This window comes from Oryzias melastigma, linkage group LG2, assembly GCF_002922805.2.
Source record: "Oryzias melastigma strain HK-1 linkage group LG2, ASM292280v2, whole genome shotgun sequence".
In the NCBI taxonomy this organism is placed as follows: domain Eukaryota; kingdom Metazoa; phylum Chordata; class Actinopteri; order Beloniformes; family Adrianichthyidae; genus Oryzias; species Oryzias melastigma.
This window is the reverse complement of record NC_050513.1, coordinates 20413614-20435350: the sequence shown is the minus strand read 5'-3', so window position 1 is coordinate 20435350 and position 21737 is coordinate 20413614. Positions and strand designations below refer to the sequence as shown.

The 21737-nt window shown below is 50.2% G+C and overlaps 3 protein-coding genes across 5 annotated transcripts in view; 2 read left to right on the top strand and 1 right to left on the bottom strand.

Moving 5' to 3' along the window:
• The first annotated feature begins 1657 nt into the window (after positions 1 to 1657).
• Positions 1658 to 14731, top strand: mxra5a (matrix-remodelling associated 5a). The gene is made up of 6 exons (XM_024263151.2): positions 1658 to 1782; positions 2028 to 2418; positions 2733 to 6503; positions 8928 to 9804; positions 10234 to 10551; positions 10625 to 14731. Exons 1-6 carry the CDS (start codon positions 1717 to 1719, stop codon positions 12174 to 12176), a joined length of 6975 nt encoding a protein of 2324 aa, XP_024118919.2. The 5' UTR covers positions 1658 to 1716; the 3' UTR covers positions 12177 to 14731.
• A 60-nt stretch (positions 14732 to 14791) lies between these two features.
• Positions 14792 to 20059, bottom strand: gyg2 (glycogenin 2). Of its 3 annotated transcripts, none has more exons than XM_024263125.2 (8): positions 19802 to 20059; positions 19127 to 19265; positions 18896 to 19067; positions 16381 to 16543; positions 16187 to 16313; positions 15919 to 16090; positions 15694 to 15837; positions 14792 to 15623 (listed from the first exon to the last, which is right to left on the bottom strand). In XM_024263125.2, exons 1-8 carry the CDS (start codon positions 19806 to 19808, stop codon positions 15354 to 15356), a joined length of 1194 nt encoding a protein of 397 aa, XP_024118893.1. In that variant the 5' UTR covers positions 19809 to 20059; the 3' UTR covers positions 14792 to 15353. The 3 variants fall into 3 exon arrangements, with proteins under 3 accessions (XP_024118893.1, XP_024118894.1, XP_036072161.1); XM_024263126.2 differs by having other exon boundaries at positions 19127 to 19262; XM_036216268.1 differs by lacking the exon at positions 19802 to 20059 and having other exon boundaries at positions 19127 to 19675.
• A 411-nt stretch (positions 20060 to 20470) lies between these two features.
• LOC112140214 (gastrula zinc finger protein XlCGF57.1) overlaps positions 20471 to 21737 on the top strand; it is a 7429-nt gene continuing 6162 nt past the window's right edge. Inside the window, exon 1 of the mRNA XM_024263121.2 lies at positions 20471 to 20723. Coding sequence (XP_024118889.1) covers positions 20702 to 20723 — 22 coding nt within the window. The 5' untranslated portion in view covers positions 20471 to 20701. The remainder of the gene's footprint in view (positions 20724 to 21737) is intronic.

The window sequence follows — 21737 nt, the reverse complement described above, 5'->3', positions numbered from 1 at the left end:
GTTCTTCAATAATAACCATAAAGACTGAGATTAAAGCAGCATCTGGTTTAATCTGGATTATTCCAGTTTAACTCGGAGTTTCTCAGCAGTCTGTCTAGTTTAACGTTACTGTGGACAATTCTTTCAGAGTTTTCATGATGTAAACTCAACATTCAGAAGTTCAGGTCATTTAATCTTCATCCTGTTAACTTTCTGAAGCTCGTTTAAATGTTCTCTCCTTCTAGATTTCGAATAAATCCATGAAAATGAGATCAAGATTTCCCCTTAAATTTACACTTAATTTAACCCTCAACTTTACTCTTAAATTAACCCTTAAAGATACCCTTAACTTGACCCTCAAGTTTACCCTTTACTTAACCCTTCATATTAACCCTTAACCTTACCTTTAACAACAACCCTTAACTTTACTCTTATCTTAACCCTTAAAGATACCCTTAACTTGACCCTCAAGTTTACTCTTAACTTAACCCTTCATATTAACCCTTAATCTTACCTTTAACAACAACCCTTAACTTTACTCTTATCTTAACCCTTAAAGATACCCTTAACTTGACCCTCAAGTTTACTCTTAACTTAACCCTTCATATTAACCCTTAACCTTACCTTTAACAACAACCCTTAACTGTACTCTCATCTTAACCCTTAAAGATACCCTTAACTTTATCCTCAAGTTTACCCTTAACTTAACCCTTAAAGATACCCTTAACTTAACCCTCAACTTTACTCTTAAATTAACCCTTAAAGATACCCTTAACTTGACCCTCAAGTTTACCCTTAACTTAACCCTAAAAGATACCCTTAACTTTATCCTCAAGTTTACCCTTTACTTAACCCTTAACCCTTAAAGATACCCCTTAACTTGACCCTCAAGTTTACCCTTAACTTAACCCTTGACCCTTAAAGATACCCTTAACTTTATCCTCAAGTTTATCCTTAACTTAACCCTTCATATTAACCTTTAAATTTATCCTCAAGTTTACCCTTAACTTAACCCTTAAAGATACCCTTAACTTTATCCTCAAGTTTATCCTTAACTTAACCCTTCATATTAACCTTTAACTTTATCCTCAGTTTACCCTTAACTTGACCCTCAAGTTTACCCTTAACTTTATCCTCAAGTTTACCATTAACTTAACCCTTAAAGATACCCTTAACTTTATCCTCAAGTTTATCCTTAACTTAACCCTTCATATTAACGTTTAACTTTATCCTCAAGTTTACCCTTAACTTTATCCTCAAGTTTACCCTTAACTTTACCCCTTCATATTAACCAATAACCTTACCTTTAACAACAACCCTTAACTTTACTCTTATCTTTTTCCCTCAACCTTACCATTAAATTAACCCTTAATTTGACCCTTTACGTTACCCTTAACTTGAACTGTTAACCTGTAAAGTGTAGTCCAAAAACCAGATGCTGACTTTATCTTTTTCCACTGAAGCAGACTACACTAAAGCTGTCAATCAAATGTTTGAATGTTGGACGTTTGGACCTGAATAACTTCAACTACAGAGACATATCTTTAAAAAAATAAGATTATATAGAAGATGTTCTACCAGACCAGAGAAGGATCTCAACGGGTCTGTGGCGGGTCTGGAAAGCCCCCGTCCTGGTACATCAGAGGCTAACTTCAGTGTTTCTGGTCTTCCAGGTTCAACAGACTGACCCGGATCCCAGACGGGTCTGTGGCGGGTCTGAAGCAGCTGGAGCTGCTGATGCTTCATGGAAATAACATCCACTCTGTGTCTGATGGTGCCTTCAGGGACCTGGGAGCTCTGCAGGTAATCTCTGAGGAATGTTCCGCTGGATCAGGCAGCAGCATGAATGTGGACTCTTTAGAAAACAGGAAACAGGACTGGGAATAGTTTCAAAATAAAGCCATAGCAGTAAAGATATATTTTTAAAAGCTTAACTTGCAGTTCATGAGTCTGGAATCTCTTCCCGAGCACGTTCTCAGCTGCAGATCTGAGTCAGACGAGGTCTCTCCAGACGGTCCACTCTGTGACCTGCAGTCCTGTTGTTCCAGATGCTGAAGATGAGCTACAACCAGCTGCAGGAGCTGCGTAGGAACTCCCTCAGAGGTCTGCGGTCTTTGGTTCGGCTGCACCTGGATCATAACCGGCTGGAGTCCATCCACCCTCAGGCCTTCCAGGGCCTCGCCGCCCTGAAGCTGCTGCAGCTGGAGAACAACCGTCTGCAGACGTTGCACCAAGACACCTTCAGCACCTTCACCGTGAGGAGCCTGCTGCACGTCTCCACCCTGAGACACCTCTACCTGTCCGAGAACCGGCTCAGGTACCTGCCGGAGCGCCTGCTGGAGACCATGCCACAGCTGGAGAACCTGTACCTCCATGGGAACCCGTGGACCTGCGACTGTGACATGAGGTGGTTCCAGGACTGGAAAAGCACCTTCACAGGTTTGATTTCTGAAGCAGCAACGTCCGGCAAAGTTCTGAAAGATTCTAAAGCTCCTGAAGCCCCTGAAAGTTCCAAAAGTTCTTTGAGCTTCTGATGCTCCTGAAACTTTTGCAGCTCCTAAAACTTTTTAACCTCTTGAAGCTTCCAAAAGTTATTTAAGCTTTTGAAGCTTTTGAAGCTCCTGAAGCTTCTGAGGCTTCTGAAAGTTCTTTAAGCTTCTGAAGCTCTCATAGCTTCTGAATCTCCTGTAGCTCTTGAAGCTCTTGAAGCTCCTGAAGCCCTTAAGGTAAAGCAGACTCTTCTTTCCCCACAGGTGTCCTTAAATGTAAGAAAGTCTCTCCAGGCGGCCGCCTGTGCCCCATCTGCTCCTCTCCCAGGTATCTCCACGGCACAGAGCTCCACACCGTGGAGAACCTGGTCTGCAGCGCCCCTGTCATCACCTCCAACTCTACAGAAGCCCCGCCCCCTGGCGCCAACACTGAACTTCTTAGCATGGAGGACTTCAGGGAGCCTTTAGGGAACGTCTCTCTGGAGCTTCGGGATGAACACGAAAATCAGGTGAACCTGGACTGCAGCCTGGGCCGGCCTCAGGACCTGGCAGAGACCTCCTGGGAACTGGAGAGCCCGCTGCATCTGGCCGTCAACATCTCCTTCTCTGTGGACCTGGACTGTCCTGTCGGGTCAGAGAAGTACCAGCAGCTGTGGAGGCTGATCGCCTACTACAGCAGAGCTCCGGCTCACTTGGACCGAGGAGCTGTCCTGAACGGAGGGGTCCCCCCAGCGTACTCCTACACCCAGAACCCTGACAAGGATGCTGTGTACTACACCGGTCTGAGGGTCGGCATGACGGCCCGGCCTGTTTGGCTGATGCAACCATCGCTGGACCTGCAGCTGGACAGAGCCCGGTCTTCTCAAAACAGGGTCAGGCTGGTCCTGAAGACCGGACTGTCAGAGACCCTGGACCTCCAGGAGATTCACAGGCAGAGGAGACCCTGGGTCCTGATCCAGTCTACAAACGCCTCACACGAAGTGCACAGCGCCGCGTTGGGGAGCGCCAGTCAAATGACCTGCAGAACCGACGGCTCGGAACCAGCCAGAGTCCAGTGGATGCTGCCAGACGGTTCCACCTTGGAAGCTCCTCCTGCTGGTCCAAACCGAGTCTCTGTGACCCAGGACGACTCAGCTGCTGCAGGTCCAGACAAGCGGGTCTCTGTGACCCAGGACGGCCGTCTGCTCATTGGGGCAGTGATGCATGCAGACGCAGGAGCGTATTACTGCATTGCCAAGGTCCATGGGGACATTGCTGTCCGTCCTTTTTATCTGACGGTGTTGGAGTCCTCCAGTGCCCCCCCAGTGGCGGATGGACCCGTGGTTTCTATAGAGACCTTTATGGGCGGCCTCTTCTCCCTGAATTGTTCAGCATCCGGCTCCCCTGATCCTGAAGTCAGCTGGATTCTACCCGACAGCAGCATCGTTGGCCTCAGAACCAACTCCTCCAGAGCTCAGGTGTTCCCCAATGGGACCCTGGTGGTCCAGAAGGTCCAGCCCTCAGATGGCGGCTACTACAGGTGTGTTGCCGTCAACAACCATGGCGCCGACACAGCAGCTTCAAAGGTAATCGTGCTCAAGCGCAGAGGATTAGTCGGGCCCTCAAGGAGGTTTCTGGCAGCACCACGGCCTGCTGCAGAGGTCAGCACTCTGGTGGAGGTCCTTGCTGAAGAAGCAGAGGAGGCGTCAGGAGGTGCAGAGGCTCCTCAGACAGAGGTTCCAAAGAGCATTAGAAGAATCCCTGCAGAAGCTCTGAATCCAGCAAGGAGGAGGCACCCGCACAAGAACGCCAGAATCAAACAGTCTGTGCTCCGGAAACCAAGTAAACCCAAAGACCAGAAAGTTCTGGTGGACAGAAGAACGGCAAATGTGTCAAAGAACAGGATAGACCCCAGAAAGTGGGCAGACATATTAGCCAAGATTAGGGACAGAAATAAAGCGACATCACTTCCTGTTCGAAATCAGTCAGAGAACAGTACAAATCCAGATCAGAGAGTCCCTTTGTCTGTCCTAAAGGAACGACCAGAAACTAACAAAAACAAGAGTCCAGACCAGAAAGTCACAATTCCTGATCCGAAGGAACAACCAGGAACCAACAAAGACAAGAGTCCAGACAAGATAGTCCCAATGTCTGACCTGAAGCAACAACTAGAATCCACCAAATATGAGAGACCAGATCAGAGAGTCTCCATTCCTGACCTGAAGGAACAACCAGGGACCACCAAGAACAAGAGACCAGACAAGAGAGTTTCCATGTCTGATCAGAAGGAGCAACCAGCAAACAAAAAAGAGAGTCCAGATCAGAGAGCCTCTATTCCTGACCTGAATGAACAACCAGGGACCACCAAAAACAACAGACCAGATCAGAGATTCCCAATGTCTGATCCAAAGCAACAACCAGGACCCACCAAACAAGACAGTCCAGACAAAAGAGTCTCCATGTCTGTCCTGAAGGAACAACTAGGAACCAACAAATTCAACAGTCCAGAAAATGAAATCTCTGTTCCTGACCTGAGGGAACAACCAGAAACCACCAACAATAAGAGTCCAGACCATCAAGTATCCATTCCAGTTCTAAATGAACAACCAGGAACAATCAAACATGAGAGTCCATATCAGAGAGTCTCCATGTCCGACCTAAAGGAGCAACCAGAAACCAACAAAAGCAAGAGTCCAGACCAACCGGTGACCCCCTTTCCCAACACAGACCCGCCCCCCAGCACTGCAAGGCAACCTGTTCCTGTGCAGCCCTCCACCCGCATTCTGACATGGACCCTGCAGCTCACCCCAGGCGGAGGGACTCTCCACCCACACACCACTACTGTCCCCCTCCCCCGATGGAGCAGTACAAACCACCCCAAAAGCAGGACCCCCTTTCCTCCAAAAACCAGACCTGACTCCAGTAATCCTGAAAGATCAACCGCCAGTCCTGGAAACCATCAGGTCACTGAGACCGTCTCCCAGGATCCGGACCCATCCCCGTCTGTCACACACACAGTGATGTCTACCACTGCTAAGCCCCGCCCTCCCACCAGACAGTCCCGGACACGCCCCCGCAAACCTGGTTTCAGGAGGGGGAACAGCGGGCGGAGGAAGAGGCCCAACAGAAAGAAACACACTGTGAAGGCTCCTCCCACAAGCGGGACTACTGCTCCCACAGACCAATCAGAAGCAGCCCCCACCACCACCACCATTCCCTTCAGCGACAGCCAATCAGTGTCCTTCAGTGAAGTAGATCCCAGTCCACGACCGTCTCCATCATATGAGGTGGAGGACAGCCTCCTCCTGACCACGCCCTCTTTTCAACCAACCTCTCCAAGGTCCATTCATGACGCGGCGGAGGCGACCTCGTCGTTTTCAGGACATGTTCAGGTGTTTTCAGCATCTTCTCCACGGAGCTCCTCGCAGAAACCAATCACTGTGGACGCTCTGCTGGTCCCTGACGGCGACGCAGGGAGGTCACCGCTGGTCACCGGAACCTCAGCAGATGCTCAGAAGAACCAGTCAGTATCAGAAGCAGCCGGGGAGGGGTTTACAACATCACCTTCAACTGAACATCCCATCACGGTGAACTCTGTAGCTCCTCCCTTTAAGAAAGGAGGCGGGGCTTCAATTGATGCAGCTGAAACAACCGCCCCTCACACCACTGCTCCAAGAGAAAGCTCCACAGATACACAGTCTACCACATCCCTGTCCAGACCCGACCTGGTCACGCCCTCCAGATCCACGCCTACAACAGTCAGCCCCGCCCCCTCACAGTTAAAACCACCGCAGTCTGAGCCGCCGACAGAAACGCTAACAGAATCCCAGGATGGCCGGCGGGAAAAGCCCCGGATCCCCACAGACAGCGCTACAGCAGAAACAGAATCGCTGTCCGGGACCAGGGACGGCCGGCGGACTGGACCTGCTCCAGGAGGAGAGCCCCAGACCTCCCTGGACCGCCTCCAGACTGTCAGCGTGACAGCAGAAACAGATGCTCGGCTTCCCTGTGAGGCCCCGGCGGCGAGCTTCCTGTCATGGACCACAGCTGCTACCGGTATGTATGACTCACCGGGTTCGCCATGACTTCATGGGAAAAGGGGGCTGGCCCGGGTTCAGTACAGCTGGGGGTTCGGTTAGGGCTGGGGGGGGTGTTAAAATCTGGGTCAGACGCTCATGAGAGAAAAGATTTGTCTGTATAGTTCAGACCGATCCTGCACCTGATCATTGACTCAATATGAGGACTGGACTGAGTAGTGCCGCCCTCTTGACATTCCTAACAGGAAGTACTTCCAAACTCTGGTAAACTGTCCTTCTATTGAGGTTCAGGTCCAGGTCTGGGTTTAGTTCTAAACTGCAGACGGTTTCTGTAAACCAGGGGGCGCACATAACTGTTTTCTTCTCTGATGGGGGGTCGGGGTCGGTTTGTAGATCAACAGAAAAAGTGTAAATCTAAATGTAAACATTTATGGTTCTCCAGAAAGTCCCAAAAGACAAATTATAAATAATTTATTTCTGTAATCTTAATAGAAAAAATAATACTAAAACACTTTAAAACTAGATATGGAACATTACCTACAATAACGAATGAATGAATGAATGAATGAAATGCTTTATTTCAAGCCATCAGGTAATAAGACACGAAGAACATCTCACAGTGGAGAGAGTGGAAGGAAGCAAACTTATGAATAAACGTATTTATAATCCCACCCCGGCTCGACCATACCATTTTATCTACATGATCAACATCCAGTTCAGGACTTAAAATCAGATATTTATACCCTACAGTCATAGATTCAAGCTATTCAGGATCATCCAGATCAGTGATGTCATCAAATTTCAAACATCCACAGACTCATCATTTATATGAATCAGTACCAAAAATCTGAATATAAAAATCATCTATTACAGTGCAAAACATTTCAAAATATTCTCACTAAAGTCCCCCATCCATCCATCCATTTTCTTGTCCGCTTCTTCCCATTCGGGGTCGCGGGGGTGCCGGAGCCTATCCCAGCAGGGCGAAGGCGGGGTACACCCTGGACAGGTCGCCAGTCTGTCGCAGGGCACTAAAGTCCCCCTCCAATGAAAATCATGTCTTTGAGTTTTTAACATGCATGTGTGGCATTTTTCTTCTGAAAGAGAAAAAATATAAGAAGAAATCATTTCTTGTTTGCATTTGCGAGTATTTCTCCTTTTAAGTCGCTGTCACTCAAAGTGCCAGAGAAACACTCAGTTTGAATTCCTGAAACTTTCATACGTCACAGTAGCTAGCTAACCCGATGTAGCTGTAGAGGCCGAAAAGAGAAGATACTGTAACATTCCACTTCTGTACTGTAAAATATTTTATTTATATATAAGGTTGTCCTGATCCATGTCATGCATTCTTCTCTCCAGGACATCTTGCCAATCCATCAAATTGGTTTCAAAATGTTTCTTTGGTGCCATGTTCAACTCTCCTCGTTGCGGTAGCTGTTCTGCAGTAGCTCAGCGATTAAAGTCGCTTGGGAGCAACTTTAAAAGACTTTAAAAGCAGAAGAGTTGAGGAGAGTCGAAGGCGCCAGCTGCTCGTGACCCGGAACCAAAATGCTAGTGTGAATGCTGTAAGCTGAATGTGGCCACTGAAGATGCTGAAATTGATAACAAAAATGTGGAAGTTAATAGCTGAAAACACTGAAGCTGATAGCTGAAAATGCTGAAGCTGAAAACACAGAAGCTGATAGCTGAAAATGCTGAAGCTGAAAACACTGAAGCTAATAGCTGAAAACGCTGAAGCTGATAGCTAGCTAAAATATTAGCAAAATGCCAAATTATTCTAAAAAACAGAAAAAAATTCGAAATTAGCCAAAACAGCTAGTATGAAGCTGAAATATTAGCTAAATGCCAAATAAGCAAAAAAAGAAAAAAAAAAACTAGTAAAATGTTTAACTAAGCCAAAACAGCTAGCGTAAGGCTAAAATATTACAGTTGTTGAACTCCAAAATAGTCTAAAAAGCTGATAAAATGGCAAAATTAGCCAAAACAGCTAACATGCAGCTTAACTGTAAGCTACATACCAAATTAGACAAAAAATGGTCAAATGTCTAATTAAGCTGAAACAGTTGGCATAGGGTTAAATATTAGCTAAACTCAAAATTAGCCTATGAAACTGAAAAAAAGCCTATATTAGCCAAAACAGCTAGCATGTAGCTGAACTATACGCTAAATGCCAAATTTGCCTAAAGAACTGCTAAAATGTCTTAATTAGCCAAAACAGCTAACATGTAGCTTAACTGTAAGCTACATACCAAATTAGACAAAAAAAGGTTAAATGTCTAATTAAGCTGAAACAGTTGGCATAGGGTTAAATATTAGCTAAATGCCAAATTTGCCTAAAGAACTGCTAAAATGTCTAAATTAGCCAAAACGGCTAGCATGTTGCTGAAATATTAGCTAAACTCCAAATTCGCTTGAATTGTTCTAAACGGTTGCCTTCCTCCAGGTCAAAGGTTGACTCAGGGCAGCCGGACACAGAGGTTCCAGGTCCATCCCAACGGCACTCTGCTCATCAGGAAGGCCCAGACGACGGACACCGGTCAGTACTTCTGCTCTGTCCAGAACCAGGACGGCTGGAGCGAGTCGGTGGTGAACCTCGTGGTCCAGCCGCTCCACCGAGATGTCGCTGTGCTCTTTGGTGGCGCTGTTGACTTGGAATGTTTGGTGGGAGGGCATCCCGAGTCTCTAGTTACGTGGATCCTCCCCAGTCACACGCACTTGGCCGCGGGTTCGTCTCAGCGGCGTGTGGCGGTCCACAGAGAAGGAACCCTCCGAATACGACAGGTGGAGCTCTCAGACAGAGGCAGGTACACGTGTGTGACTGAAGCCGGGCTGGACGCCGCCTCTGTGCTCCTTCATGTCTTAGCAGAGCCACCTGTCATTCAGGAGGTGCAGCACGAGAACCAGACTCTGGTGGAGGGAAGCTCTGCCTTCCTCCACTGCACGGCCACCGGGGTTCCTCAGCCCATTATTCACTGGATCACGCCCGACGGGGTACGGCTTACCGCCTCCCAGCTGCTGACCCGCCCAAACCTCCTTGTCTTCCCCAACGGTACGCTCCACGTTCCCAGAGTGGTTCCCCAAAGCTCTGGCCCGTACCAGTGCTTCGCCAGCAACACCCTGGCGTCCAGCTGGAGGACGGTTGTTCTGAGTGTGACGTGGACCCGAGTTCTGGCCAAGGCCACCATCACCACCTCATCCCCCAGGAGGACGGACTTGGCGTACGGAGGTCGGCTGCTGCTCGACTGTGTGGCGTCGGGACACCCAGAGCCACGAATCCTCTGGAGGACGCCGTACAAGAAGCTCGTGGACGCTCAGTACAGGTGAGTCAGAGGTACAGGTGAGTCAGAGGTACAGGTGAGTCAGAGGTACAGGTGAGTCAGATGTACAGGTGAGTCAGAGGTTTAGGTGAATCAGAGGTGCAGGTGAGTCAGAGGTACAGGTGAGTCAGATGTACAGGTGAGTCAGAGGTACAGGTGAATCAGAGGTACAGGTGAGTCAGAGGTACAGGTGAATCAGGGGTACGGGTGAATCAGAGCTACAGGTGAGTCAGAGCTACAGGTGAGTCAGAGGTACAGCTGAGTCAGAGGTTCAGGTGAGTCAGAGGTACAGGTGAGACAGAGGTTTAGGTGAATCGGAGCTACAGGTGAGTCAGAGGTACAGGTGAGTCAGAGGTACAGGTGAGTCAGAGGTTCAGGTGAGTTTGAGCCACAGGTGCGCAGGCATCTCTTCATGTCGTCCTGTGTTCACAGTTTCGACCCTCGAATCAGGGTCTTCCCCAATGGCACCCTCACCGTTCAGGCTGTGACGGACCGGGACGCTGGGGACTACCTGTGTGTGGCCCGCAACAAAATGGGCGATGGCTTCATCCAGCTGCGGGTCAACGTGGTGACTAGGCCGGCTAAGATTCAGTCCCGCCCCCTGCAGGAGGTGGTGTATGGCGGAGGCCTGATCCTGGATTGTGTGGCTTCAGGGATCCCTGACCCCAAAATCAGCTGGGCCCTGCCGGATGGCACCATGGTCGTCCCGGGCCTGACAAAAGATGGCGCCGGACTGGGACAGGCTCACAGGTATGAAGTCAGAAGCCATAAACTGATTCAACAACCATCCTCCAAAAACCACAACCATGGGTGTCACTTTCAGGTATGTGGTCTTTGAGAACGGGACCCTTCACTTCAAGCACAGTGGCCCACCTGCAGAGGGCGACTACACCTGCTACGCCGAGAACAGGCTCGGCAAAGACCAGATAAAGGTCAGGGTCCAGGTCTCCAGTGGAGCCTCGCTGCCACAAATCCAGGATAAAGGCAAGACTGCCGGCAGAGTCCTTCAGGGGGAAATGGCTACACTCAGTTGCATCGCCACAGGAGACCCTGAACCCACCGTCACCTGGTGGTCTCCGTCCCACAGACTGATACGGCCGGTCCAGGACAAGTACCGCTTCATGGCCGATGGATCCTTGGTGGTCCAGGACGTCCAGAGTTCTGATGAAGGGAACTACACCTGCAAGGCCAGCAGCAGCGCTGGACACGACCACAAGGTCACCAGGCTGGAGGTCTTAGCCCCGCCCCCTGTGCTCGAGGGTGCTGACATTATCAAAGTGACTGCAGTGGAGGATCAACCCATGGTGTTGGACTGCGGGCCGTTTGGAGTCCTGGTCGGTCACATTCTGTGGATTCTACCGGGAAACGTGGTTCTTCCGGCACCGTACCGCAGCGATAGACTGACGGTTCATTCGAACGGAACCTTGGAAATGCGTTCCCTGAAAAAGACGGACTCGGGACCGCTGGTTTGTTTTGCTCGTAGTGACGGTGGCGAGGTCAGGATGGAGTTTAACCTGGAGGTAATGGAAGCTACCAGAACGGCTGAGAGCGTACCACTGGCAGCGGGTGGTACCATGTCTTTGAACTGCTCCTTTGACACGCCGCACCGTCTGACCTGGATCCTACCTGACGGCACCGTTCTGGTCCGGGGGGCTCGGCTTTTCAAGTTTTTCCACCAGCACAACGGCTCTCTGGTCATCAGCAACCCGTCGGCGGCAGAGTCTGGTAAGTACCGGTGTCTGGGCCAAAGTTCTGCCGGGATGCTGGAGCGAGAGGTCACCCTAACGCCCAGAAGGAAGCCCAAGATCACCAGCAGCTACGCGTCACCTGTCAGCGTCATGACGGGGGAGACGCTGCTGCTGCACTGTCAGACCGCCGGCGGCGCCGTCAGATTGGCGTGGACCCTCCCCAGCGGCGTGGTGCTGAGCCGACTCCAGAGAGCTGGGCGGTACGCCGTTCTACCCAACGGCACTCTGACCATCCGACAGGTGTCGGTCCACGACCGCGGCCGGTACGTCTGCAGGGGCTCCAACGATGGCGGCAGCTCCCTGCTGTCCGTGTCGGTGAGCGTGGTTGGACACGCGCCGAGGATCACCAGCGCCCCTCCCTCTGTGACCTACGCCAAGCAGGGGGTGGCTGTGCAGCTGAACTGTGCGGCCACCGGCATGCCTGCGCTGGAGGTGGCGTGGGAAACCCCTGATAAGATGCGCCTCGCCGTCAGCGCCCAACCCCGGCTGTTTGGAAACAAGTACCTGCACCCGGAAGGCGCTCTGGTCATCCAGAGTCCAACTCTCAGGGATTCTGGCGTCTACCGCTGCACCGCCAGGAACCAGCTTGGCTCTGACTCCAGAACCACCTTTCTCAATGTGTTCTGAGGACCAGAACTGCTGAGTGGACTCGAGTGTCAAAGGACAGATGGGATGATTCCTGGAGGCTCTGAACCACTGTGAAAGTGGCCCCCCTTTGTGAGGGTTCGGGTGTGAGTGACCCCCCACCCCCACTGACCAAACACAAAGGATCCTAGAGAGCACCCCAACCCTGTTACCCTCCTGCCCCTAGACGACGAACAGGAGAGCTCCAGGGGAACCAAAGGGGGAATTACACAGGTCCGTCTGTGGTCCGTCTGCGCTGCATCTGCAGTCCGTCTGCGCTGCATCTGCAGTCTGTCTGCGCTGCATTTCAGTTTGTCTGCAGTCCGTCTGCGCTGCATCTGCAGTCCGTCTGCGCTGCATCTATAGTTCGTCTGCGCTGCATCTGCAGTCCGTCTGCGCTGCATTTCAGTTTGTCTGCAGTCCGTCTGTAGTCCATTTGCGGCCCATCTGCCGTGCATGAGCAGTCCGCTGCACATTTTTGTTACATTGATGAATTAAAGAATGGAACATTCAGTAATTAACTGGAACATCTCCTCTGTCAATCTTGTGTCTCATATCCGTCCCTCCAGATCACAAGCTTTACGCAGGAGTTCTATTTCCAGATTGTCGACACGTCGATTTAGTTGCAAGAATCCAAAGAAACGAGAATCAGCTCAGGATTTCAAAATAAAAACTTCTATTGTACTTTCAGAATAAAACTCATTCATACTTCAGGTGACGTGCCTACAAAATAATGCATGTTAATCATTTTCATCATGGAGGACGACAGTTTAGTTTTGGAAATACATAAACATAACATCATTTATGACACCAAACACACTTTTATAAGGATGAACGACTCCACTAGGGGTGCAGGACAAACTATTCCTCCAGAAGCCAGAGGGCGGAGCATCTAAGCTAACTGATGGTTGTGAGACGGACTCCCCACGTAACAGAGACGCACCGCAGACAAACTGCAGACAGACCGCAGACGGACCACAGGCGGATGCAGACGCACCAGTGTAAATCTGGTACCCCTCCCCCTGTAGACCATTCCCTGATAATGAGGGGATCAGGTGGAAAGGACCAAAGAGATCCAGATATTTTTAAGTTATTCCTTGTTGAGACTGACTTTATTTATGTTATTTTATGACTCCAGACATGTTTTTCTCCATCAGTTGATGTTAAAGTTCTGATCTTCCTTCAGTGTTTGGAGGTTTGAATCCAGGTTCTGGTTCGGTTCTGTCTGTTTTCTGGGTTTTTCTATGTCGATGATTCCATGTTTACATTAAAGCTTTGCTATTCCTAGAAATGCCTGACAAACTTTTTCAGAGAAAAGGTCCATGGAGGAAGGAGGTCATGAGGGGGGAGGACGGAGAGGAGAAGGTTAGGTGGGGGGCGGGGCTTCAGTGTGGCGCCCCCTAGAGGGAGCAGCTATAATGTGATGATCTTTAAACTCGCAGAAGAAACTCGACACACATTTGGTTAAAGAGGCGGGAACCGTTCCCTGAGTGATACAGCTTCTTCCTTCTGGGAGGAGCTCAGGGAAAAGGCGGGAAACATCTGCATGAAGAAAGTGGGTCACCACATCAACTCGTACAAACACACCAGCAGTGATGGTTCTGGGAGCTGCTCTGCTGTCCAGAACCTGCTGAACTCACCTGTTCTCCTCACCTGACACTGCAGGTGTGCACTGGAGTTCTTACTCTCAACTCCTCATATATGGACGTTTGGTCCTGACCCTCCACGCCACTTTTTGACCCAACTCGTCGTTTTTTAAATATGTGATCTGATCTCATTAAGTCAGGGGTCCACACCTCTAGGGATGCGGTACCGGACACAAAACCGGTACTAAGTTAGGGTACCGGCCCACATCTCGGTACCTCTTTGGGTACCAGTACCAATCCACATCCCCTGATTAGACTATGCATTTTTTCCATGTCTGTGGTACCTAACAGGTTCTGGTATCAGTCCAAGTCCCAAGGGTTTGGGACTCCTAATTAGCATAGGCATTTTTTTTGTTTGTAGCCCGAAATCAAGCAGCCAGTACCGGCAACTGAACCAGTACCAGGTTGGGGTTAGATACCAGTCCACGTCTTGGTACCTCTTCGGGTACTGGTATCGGTTCGAAGGCCGTTTGGTTCCGGGACACGGACATGGAAGCAATGCATGTGCTAATGAGGAGTCCCCGACCCTCAGGATGTGCGTATGCAGGTTTTCCATGTCTTTGTCCTGGTACCAAGCAGCCCTTGGACCAGTACCAGTTTGTGACTTGGGGACCCTTCATTTAATGGGAAGGTCAAAAAACGAGGAGTTGGGACCCCAAAACGTCAGAAAGTGGCGCAGAAGATGCCCCAACCCTACGTCCATATCTGAGGAGTTGAGAGTGAGAATGCGCTAAAACTGCAATTTGCCTGGTCTCACCTGGCCCCGCCCCTTTATTATATGGTTCCAGATCTGACTGGTTGAACACACCTGGCCAGGTAACCTGCAGTGATTCATTTGTTAACCGTCCATCCGTTCTATAAACCATCTGACCTCCTTTTAGGTGTCACTGGTCAGTTCCAGCGAATGGTGGAGCTCACCTGTCTGTCACAGGGTCACACCTGGTCCACACAGATCGACCCTTTCTCCAGACAGACTTTTTCTTTCTTTTATTTCTGGTTTTCAGTTCAGAATAATTAAACCATTTCATTCAATTGTTCTTTTGAGTTCAGAGAATTTGTCCTGATTGGTCAACCCTCACACCTTTTCACCTCACAGAACCCGACCCGCTTTGACAGACCATGGGCCCCCCGACCTGAACGGTTACGGAAGGTCATAGGTGGGTGATGCTGGTGACGTGTAATGTTGGTCTGGTTCCATCCAGACCTTTGCTGGGCTCTGATTGGTTGAAAGGCCCTTTCCTTCAGCAGCTGAGGCTTCAGAGGCTTTCATTGAAACACAGGGGGGGTGTGAGTGCAGCTGATGGAGGGCAGATGTGGTTTGGACCACAGAACGGCAGCTGGGGGTTCTGGAGTGTGTTCTTCCACAGGAAACACCAGAGGATGCAGTGAACCAGCCTCGCCTGTGGGGGCGCTGTGGCTGCTGCTGGGACCAGCTTTATGGTCCTGTGGTTCCATCACAGATCAGGCTGGTCTGGAGAGCAGGACCAGCTCATGACGGGACAGGGATGTGGATCTGTGGAGGATCCTGGATCTCCTAGTCCAGGAAGCGGTCCAGCATCTTCTGGATGTTCTGGAAGGCATCCCTGCCCAGGTAGTCTGCCTCTCCGGCCTCCCACCGCCGGCGGTGCTGCAGCTCCTGCCCCTCTGCCGCCCCCTGCTGGGAGGAAGACCACGTCAGGAGAACATCTCCACCTCCAGGCGGAGCAGATCCGTCTCTGGCTGCCTCTTCAATTGGAGGCGGATCCTCTGGTCTCTCCGAGCATCCCGCCTCCTCCAGCACCTGTGAGGACTCTGTGGGCGGGGTCTGTGACATCACAATTATGTCATAGGTCTGTGAATGGACCAATGATAGACAGACCAGAACAGATCCAGACCTTCATCTCAGTAGACCACAAAGACTGACGGACCGGCTGAGGTTCTGGGTCCTGGTTCTGGGGCGGGGTGGTGAAGTGTGGCAGCAGAGAGCTGCAGATGTCCAGACGGTCTCTAACAGGAACCTCACCTCGGTGCTCCGAGATCTGCAACAGAACCATGGATGACCCAGTGGACCTACTGAACTGCTGGTTCTGTATGATGTTCCTGCAGACTATCCTCCATACCTGGGTCTTCTCGGCTCTCCTGCCAGACTGTTTCCCGACTGACTGACTCAGGTGTTCTTTCCACCACAAATCGTAGAACCTCTCCATGCCATCCGTGGACCGGTCCTCCTTCCGCCGGCTCCACGGCTTCACCGATCCTGAGAAGTGGACTATCTTTGCCTGGTGGCCAAACCTGCATCAAACGTTTGTTCAGGTTCTGGACCAATGCTGGTTCCTGTGTGGTCAAGGAGGCAGAACCTGAAAGAACCAACGGTTCTCACAAACTCACTGATGGAACGCCGGCAGGTAGCTGTAGACTGAGCTGGAGATCAGGTTGTAGAGGAACGGCAGACGTTTCTGGATGTCCTCCTCCGACCAGCCGGAGAAGAAGGAGTTCAGGAGATTCTGGTCTCCTCCTGAGACAGGAGACGGTTTTCACTCTGACAGAGAATCCAAACATGCACACTGTTGTTTGCTTCTAACCGCCAACGCCGCCGTGCTGCCTGGCGTGCTGCAGGATCCTGGAGTGGGTCTGGAGGGACGGCCTGAAGACAAAGACGCCGGAGTTGAAGCAGTCCGGCCAGGCTGGGTCAGGCGCCGCCGAAAGCTCCTCCCTCTGGAACAGGTCATCCACGTTACACAGAACCTATGGAACAGCAGATCAGACCATCAGAGAGGGACTCGGTTCTCTACAGGACTCTGAATCATGTGGTTCTGATCCAGCGGGTCAGACCATCAGAGAATGACTCGGTTCTCTGCAGGACTCTGAACCATGTGGTTCTGATCCAGTGGGTCAGACCATCAGAGAGGGACTCGGTTCTCTGCAGGACTCTGAACCATGTGGTTCTGATCCAGCAGGTCAGACCATCAGAGAGGGACTCGGTTCTCTACAGGACTCTGAATCATGTGGTTCTGATCCAGCGGGTCAGACCATCAGAGAGGAACTCGGTTCTCTGCAGGACTCTGAACCATGTGGTTCTGATCCAGCGGGTCAGACCATCAGAGAGTGACTCGGTTCTCTACAGGACTCTGAATCATGTGGTTCTGATCCAGCGGGTCAGACCATCAGAGAGGGACTCGGTTCTCTACAGGACTCTGAATCATGTGGTTCTGATCCAGCGGGTCAGACCATCAGAGAGAGTCTATGGGGAGTATCAGTCCCCTACAGGACTCTAAACCATTAGGTTCTGATCAAGCCATGTGAACCTCAAATTCCCTGGTCCACCGGGACTCAGCATGTTGGAACACTGGAATTGTTTACATTATGGTGCACACACACCATGTGACCTGCGGTTCAGCAGGTCCGCACTATGGTCTGTAAACAAAGTCCCCTATAGGACAGGCGGTCCGGTTTTAGCAGGTCCTGCGTCTCTGGTCAGAAGGTTTTCAGTTGTTCTCGGTCTGACTCTCTTCAGGTTTAGTGGTTTTTATCCATTCTGAAGTTTCAGTTGTGACAAAATCAGTTCCTGGTTCCTGGGTTTGGTTCTTGTTCCTGACCCAGACAAACCAGGACTGAGCAGTGGTGCTGAAACTTCCTGAGCCGGTCAGTGACCCCTGCGCCATCGCCCTCCGACCTTCACATCTTCTGAAATCTTTCCACCGGCTGACATTTGGTGGCCTCATAGCTCAGAGGGATCTGCTGAGATGAGAGCTAAAAATAATTCTTTCAAGAATAAACTCTAACAGAGACGGACAAGAACTGACCATAGAGTCCAGAGGTACAAATGGACCTTATTTCCAAACTGAACCAGTCATGGATCCAGCATTGGTGTTAACCACGACCAGACTGACAGACTGAGAAAGTCCTGGTGGGTCTACAGACATCCTCACAAGTCCGGTTTGTCCAGGTCCAAGTCACGTCTGAAGTCTCTGAAGGTCACCAGAACCAGCTGAAGGTCTTTCTGTGTAGATGCAGATCTCAAAGTAACCACTAGGGGCGGGTTGTCAAAAAAACTCAATCTCATTGTCAAACTTCACGAAACTCTTTGTGGTTCCAAAAATCTTCGCTTCTGAGGCTGTAACTCCAGATGTGGAGCAGCTTTTGTGGGCGTGTCCCAACAGCTGTCAGTCTTGTTCGTCCCACCCACCTCAGACATGCTGAATGATGTCACATCCTGTTTAGATGGGCGTGACCACAGAGCTGAAAACAGCCTTAGAACTGACTTCTCACTACACATTGTTCTTATTTCTAACATTAACGTCTCTAAGTTTTTCGCAGAAACAGCTAAACTGGATTTTGGACTTTGAGGCGGTTCGGGCGTCTGGTCCGCATGCCTCCTGGACGCCTCCCTGGAAAGGTGTTCGGGACATGTCCCACTGGGTGGAGCCTCCAGGGAAGACCCAGGATATTTGTCAAGGTGCTACAAGCATTCGGACAATGTGGGGACGGAACCATTCAAATGTCCCAAATTTTGTCTAGACTTAATTTGTCAAAAGTTGTCCACCAAGAGAACTGGAGTAGTGTGTAAATAAATCAGTCAAGTGAAATTACTTTTAGCACAAACATTTCATCTTTTCTTCAAAGGGTTTTCATGACAGGAGACCAGTTCTTAGATGGAACCAGCCTGATCAGCCAGAGTCTGTACAGTCAAGGACAGTCTGCCAAAGACGGCGTCCAATGGTCAAGTATGGACATTGAAGAGATGAAAGCATTCCTTCACTGTTCCTTGGCGGCTTTGATTTTTTCATCATTTTTAACTATGACGATGGTCTGATCACCAACAAACAAACATGGAGGAGAAGCTGAAGTTCTTCTGTTGAACTTCAGCATGTTTTTTTCTCTCATTTCATTCTTGTATCAAGTGAAGATGTTTTCCTGGTCTCACAAGAGACTCAAACAAGATTTTGTCTCCTTAAACTGTTAAAAGTAAATCCAGATGTTTGTTTCTTCAGCCCAAACCTTTAACCTGAGAGAAGCTGAAGTTCCTGAAGTCCTCTAACATCTAAACCTCACGGTTCCTTAGATCAAACCTTGGAGTCTCCGGTTGGTTGAACTCACCAGCGTGTCTGCCTCCAGGAAGACACATTTGCTGAACTGAGTCAGAGTCCAGCACTGGATCTTGGCGAGGCCGAACTCGGGGCGTCTCCATGGAGACGGGGAGGGATGCTGGTCCTCGCCGCGGTCTGGGTCCACCGAGACAACCTCGTCAAAGTCGACATGCAGGGAGAACCTGGAGGAGGAAACCTTTCAGGACCCTGTCGCTGGACGGCGTTCCGGCTGCAGACCCACCTGCACTGCTCGGAGACGTTTGGCGTAACCATGACAACGATGCGCCGAGTCGTCCCGTGTCGCCGCAAGCTGCGAGCCACGACCGCGGCGCCCTGGGAGCTGGAGTCCGAGGTGACCAGAGTCACAAACGCCTCGTCTGCTGCAGCAGGAGAGACAGGAGAAGGTGAGATTTGAACCCAGCTGCTGCTGTGGGTCAGCGTCTGCCTCAGCTCACAAAACCAAGGTGTAGTTCTACAGAACATCTGGAACATGGTCGTGAAGAGGTTTCAGGAAAAACCCGACCAATCAGGCCCTGGCAGCCGGGTCAGAACCTCCTGCCTGAACCCCCTCTGCCAGGACTACAAGCCCCTCCCACTTCATCTCTGTGATCCTTCATCTCCACAGTACAGGTATCTCCAACCTTCAGCACTAAAAGAACCTTCTGGACCCTTCAGACCAGAACCCTGAGGGATCTGCTACAACATTTCTAAGCATGACACAGTTTCAGAAAATGAGTTCCTTTAAAAATAAGACATCCTGTTAGCCAGGATCTACTGCTGCAGCGATGAGTCCACAATGCTACACGTTCAACAGCACCAGTTTAAAACTCTGACATTCAGGGGGTGGAGGCTCCAGCTGGTTCCTTCCAGGTTCTGGTTCCAGGTCCGAACACCTGAAGAACACTTCGTCACCTACCTGGCATTGCTGAGGTCTTCCCTGTCGGATCAGAGCTGGGGGGTTCGGTCTGCTGGAGTCAGGAGAGCAGGACGCCGTCTGCAGCTCAGCGTGTCGGGGGCCGGCTGGTCGTTCAACCAGCATGGGGGGGGTTGTTTGGGCAACATGTGACCTTCTCTTCAGGACCTCCCCCTGCTGATGGAATGGGCTGCTCCACCGACTCCACAGGTGCATCAATGAAAGGAGATGATCAGTTTAATCCAGACACAAATGATCCTGATCCAGACACCAGGAGCTCCTCTCTACCATGCTGAAGAACTGCAGGTGAAGAGGGTCAAAGGTCATCCTTTGTTGACCTTTATCAGGGTGAACAGGTTTACTACAGGTCTTGTGTCCACTACAGGGAGGGCGTGAGCTGGCCCACCGCTGCACCACAGCACGGTTCATGAGGGGAAGGACACACTGTCATTTGTGTTGGTATACCTTCTAAAGATAGTACAAGATTTGTCATCTGATCATTTAATAAATAACATTTAAATCTCTTTACATTTGTATTTTAAATCATCTTCTTCATCTCAGTTATTTCAGTTTTTCCCTTTGTTTCTTTTTTCCTCTGTTGTTTGTTTACATTTTTATCTGTTTTTTTTAACAGATTTTCACTCAGCAGTGAATCAAACGTTTCTCCATCGCAAGGGCTTATGGGAAGTCGGGAGGGGGTCTGCTGTGATTCGTCAGGACACTCCTACAAAATGGCGGTCTCCGTGGTCAGTGTGTTTGGCTGCGGTTCGGACACGGTCCGGGTTCTGTCGGTTCCGGTCCGTCTTTAGGCAGTAGCTGCGTGTTTTCCCGCGCGGCAGTGTTCCGGGTCGGGTTCTGTTGGGTCTGGACCCGTCCGGACCGAGGCTCCGAGGAGCAGCAACGATGTCCGCGCGAGCTCCTTCAGGTACGAGCCGCTGCGCTGGCACTAACCCCGCCCCCTCCGCGCGTGAGGTTCAGGGAGTTTAGGATCGTGTGTGCAGGCAGATGCTCCACTCCGTCCCCATTTCTACCGTTTGTTTGACGGAGGTTCTGTGATGTCCCAGCAGAACTTCATGTCCACAGAGGATCGGATCAGGACTCCTCAACTAATTTGGCAAGAGGTCCAGTAACCCTGTCGATTCGGTAGACCGGGTCTGAACATGCAGCAACATTCAGACCATAATTCACTTCTCTGTTCCTTTATTTAATTCAAATGTGTAGTTCGATTGACAAATAACTTTTGTACATAGCGCTCTCGCCTCACAGCGAGAAGGCCCCGGTTCGAATCCCGGCTGGGACCTTTCTGTGTGGAGTTTGCATGTTCTCCCCGTGCATGCGTGGGTTTTCACCGGGGACTCCGGCTTCCTCCCACCGTCCAAAAACATGCTTCATAGGTTCATTGGTGACTCTAAATTGTCCCTAGGTGTGAATGTGAGAGTGAATGTGTGTGATTGAGGCCCTGAGACAGACTGGAGACCTGTCCAGGGTGGACCCCGCCTTCGCCCATCAGTAGCCGGGATAGGCTCCAGCAACCCAGAAAGGGAAGAAGCGGACAAAAAGATGGATGGATAAACTTGCCTCCTTGTAATGTGTGCTCTTTCGTAACCTTTAACATTCTGCTGTCACTTAAAGTGCAAATGCATTCCTAATTATGATTCATAACTGAGCAAATGTTAACTTTGTTTCACAGCCCATAACAGTAGGTTATAAACAATCCCACATATTCAACATTAGTGCTGCCACAAATGATTATTTTAATAGTCAACCAATCACTGATTATTTTTTACGATTAGTCGACTGATCGGGTCATGCACAAACTGGATGTAAAGCACACATCTTAACCATTATTAGCTTTAAAACTGAAAAAATCCTAAATTGGACCTAATAGGTAGCATGTAGCTGAAATATTAGCTAAGCTCCAAACTAGCCGAAAAAAAAA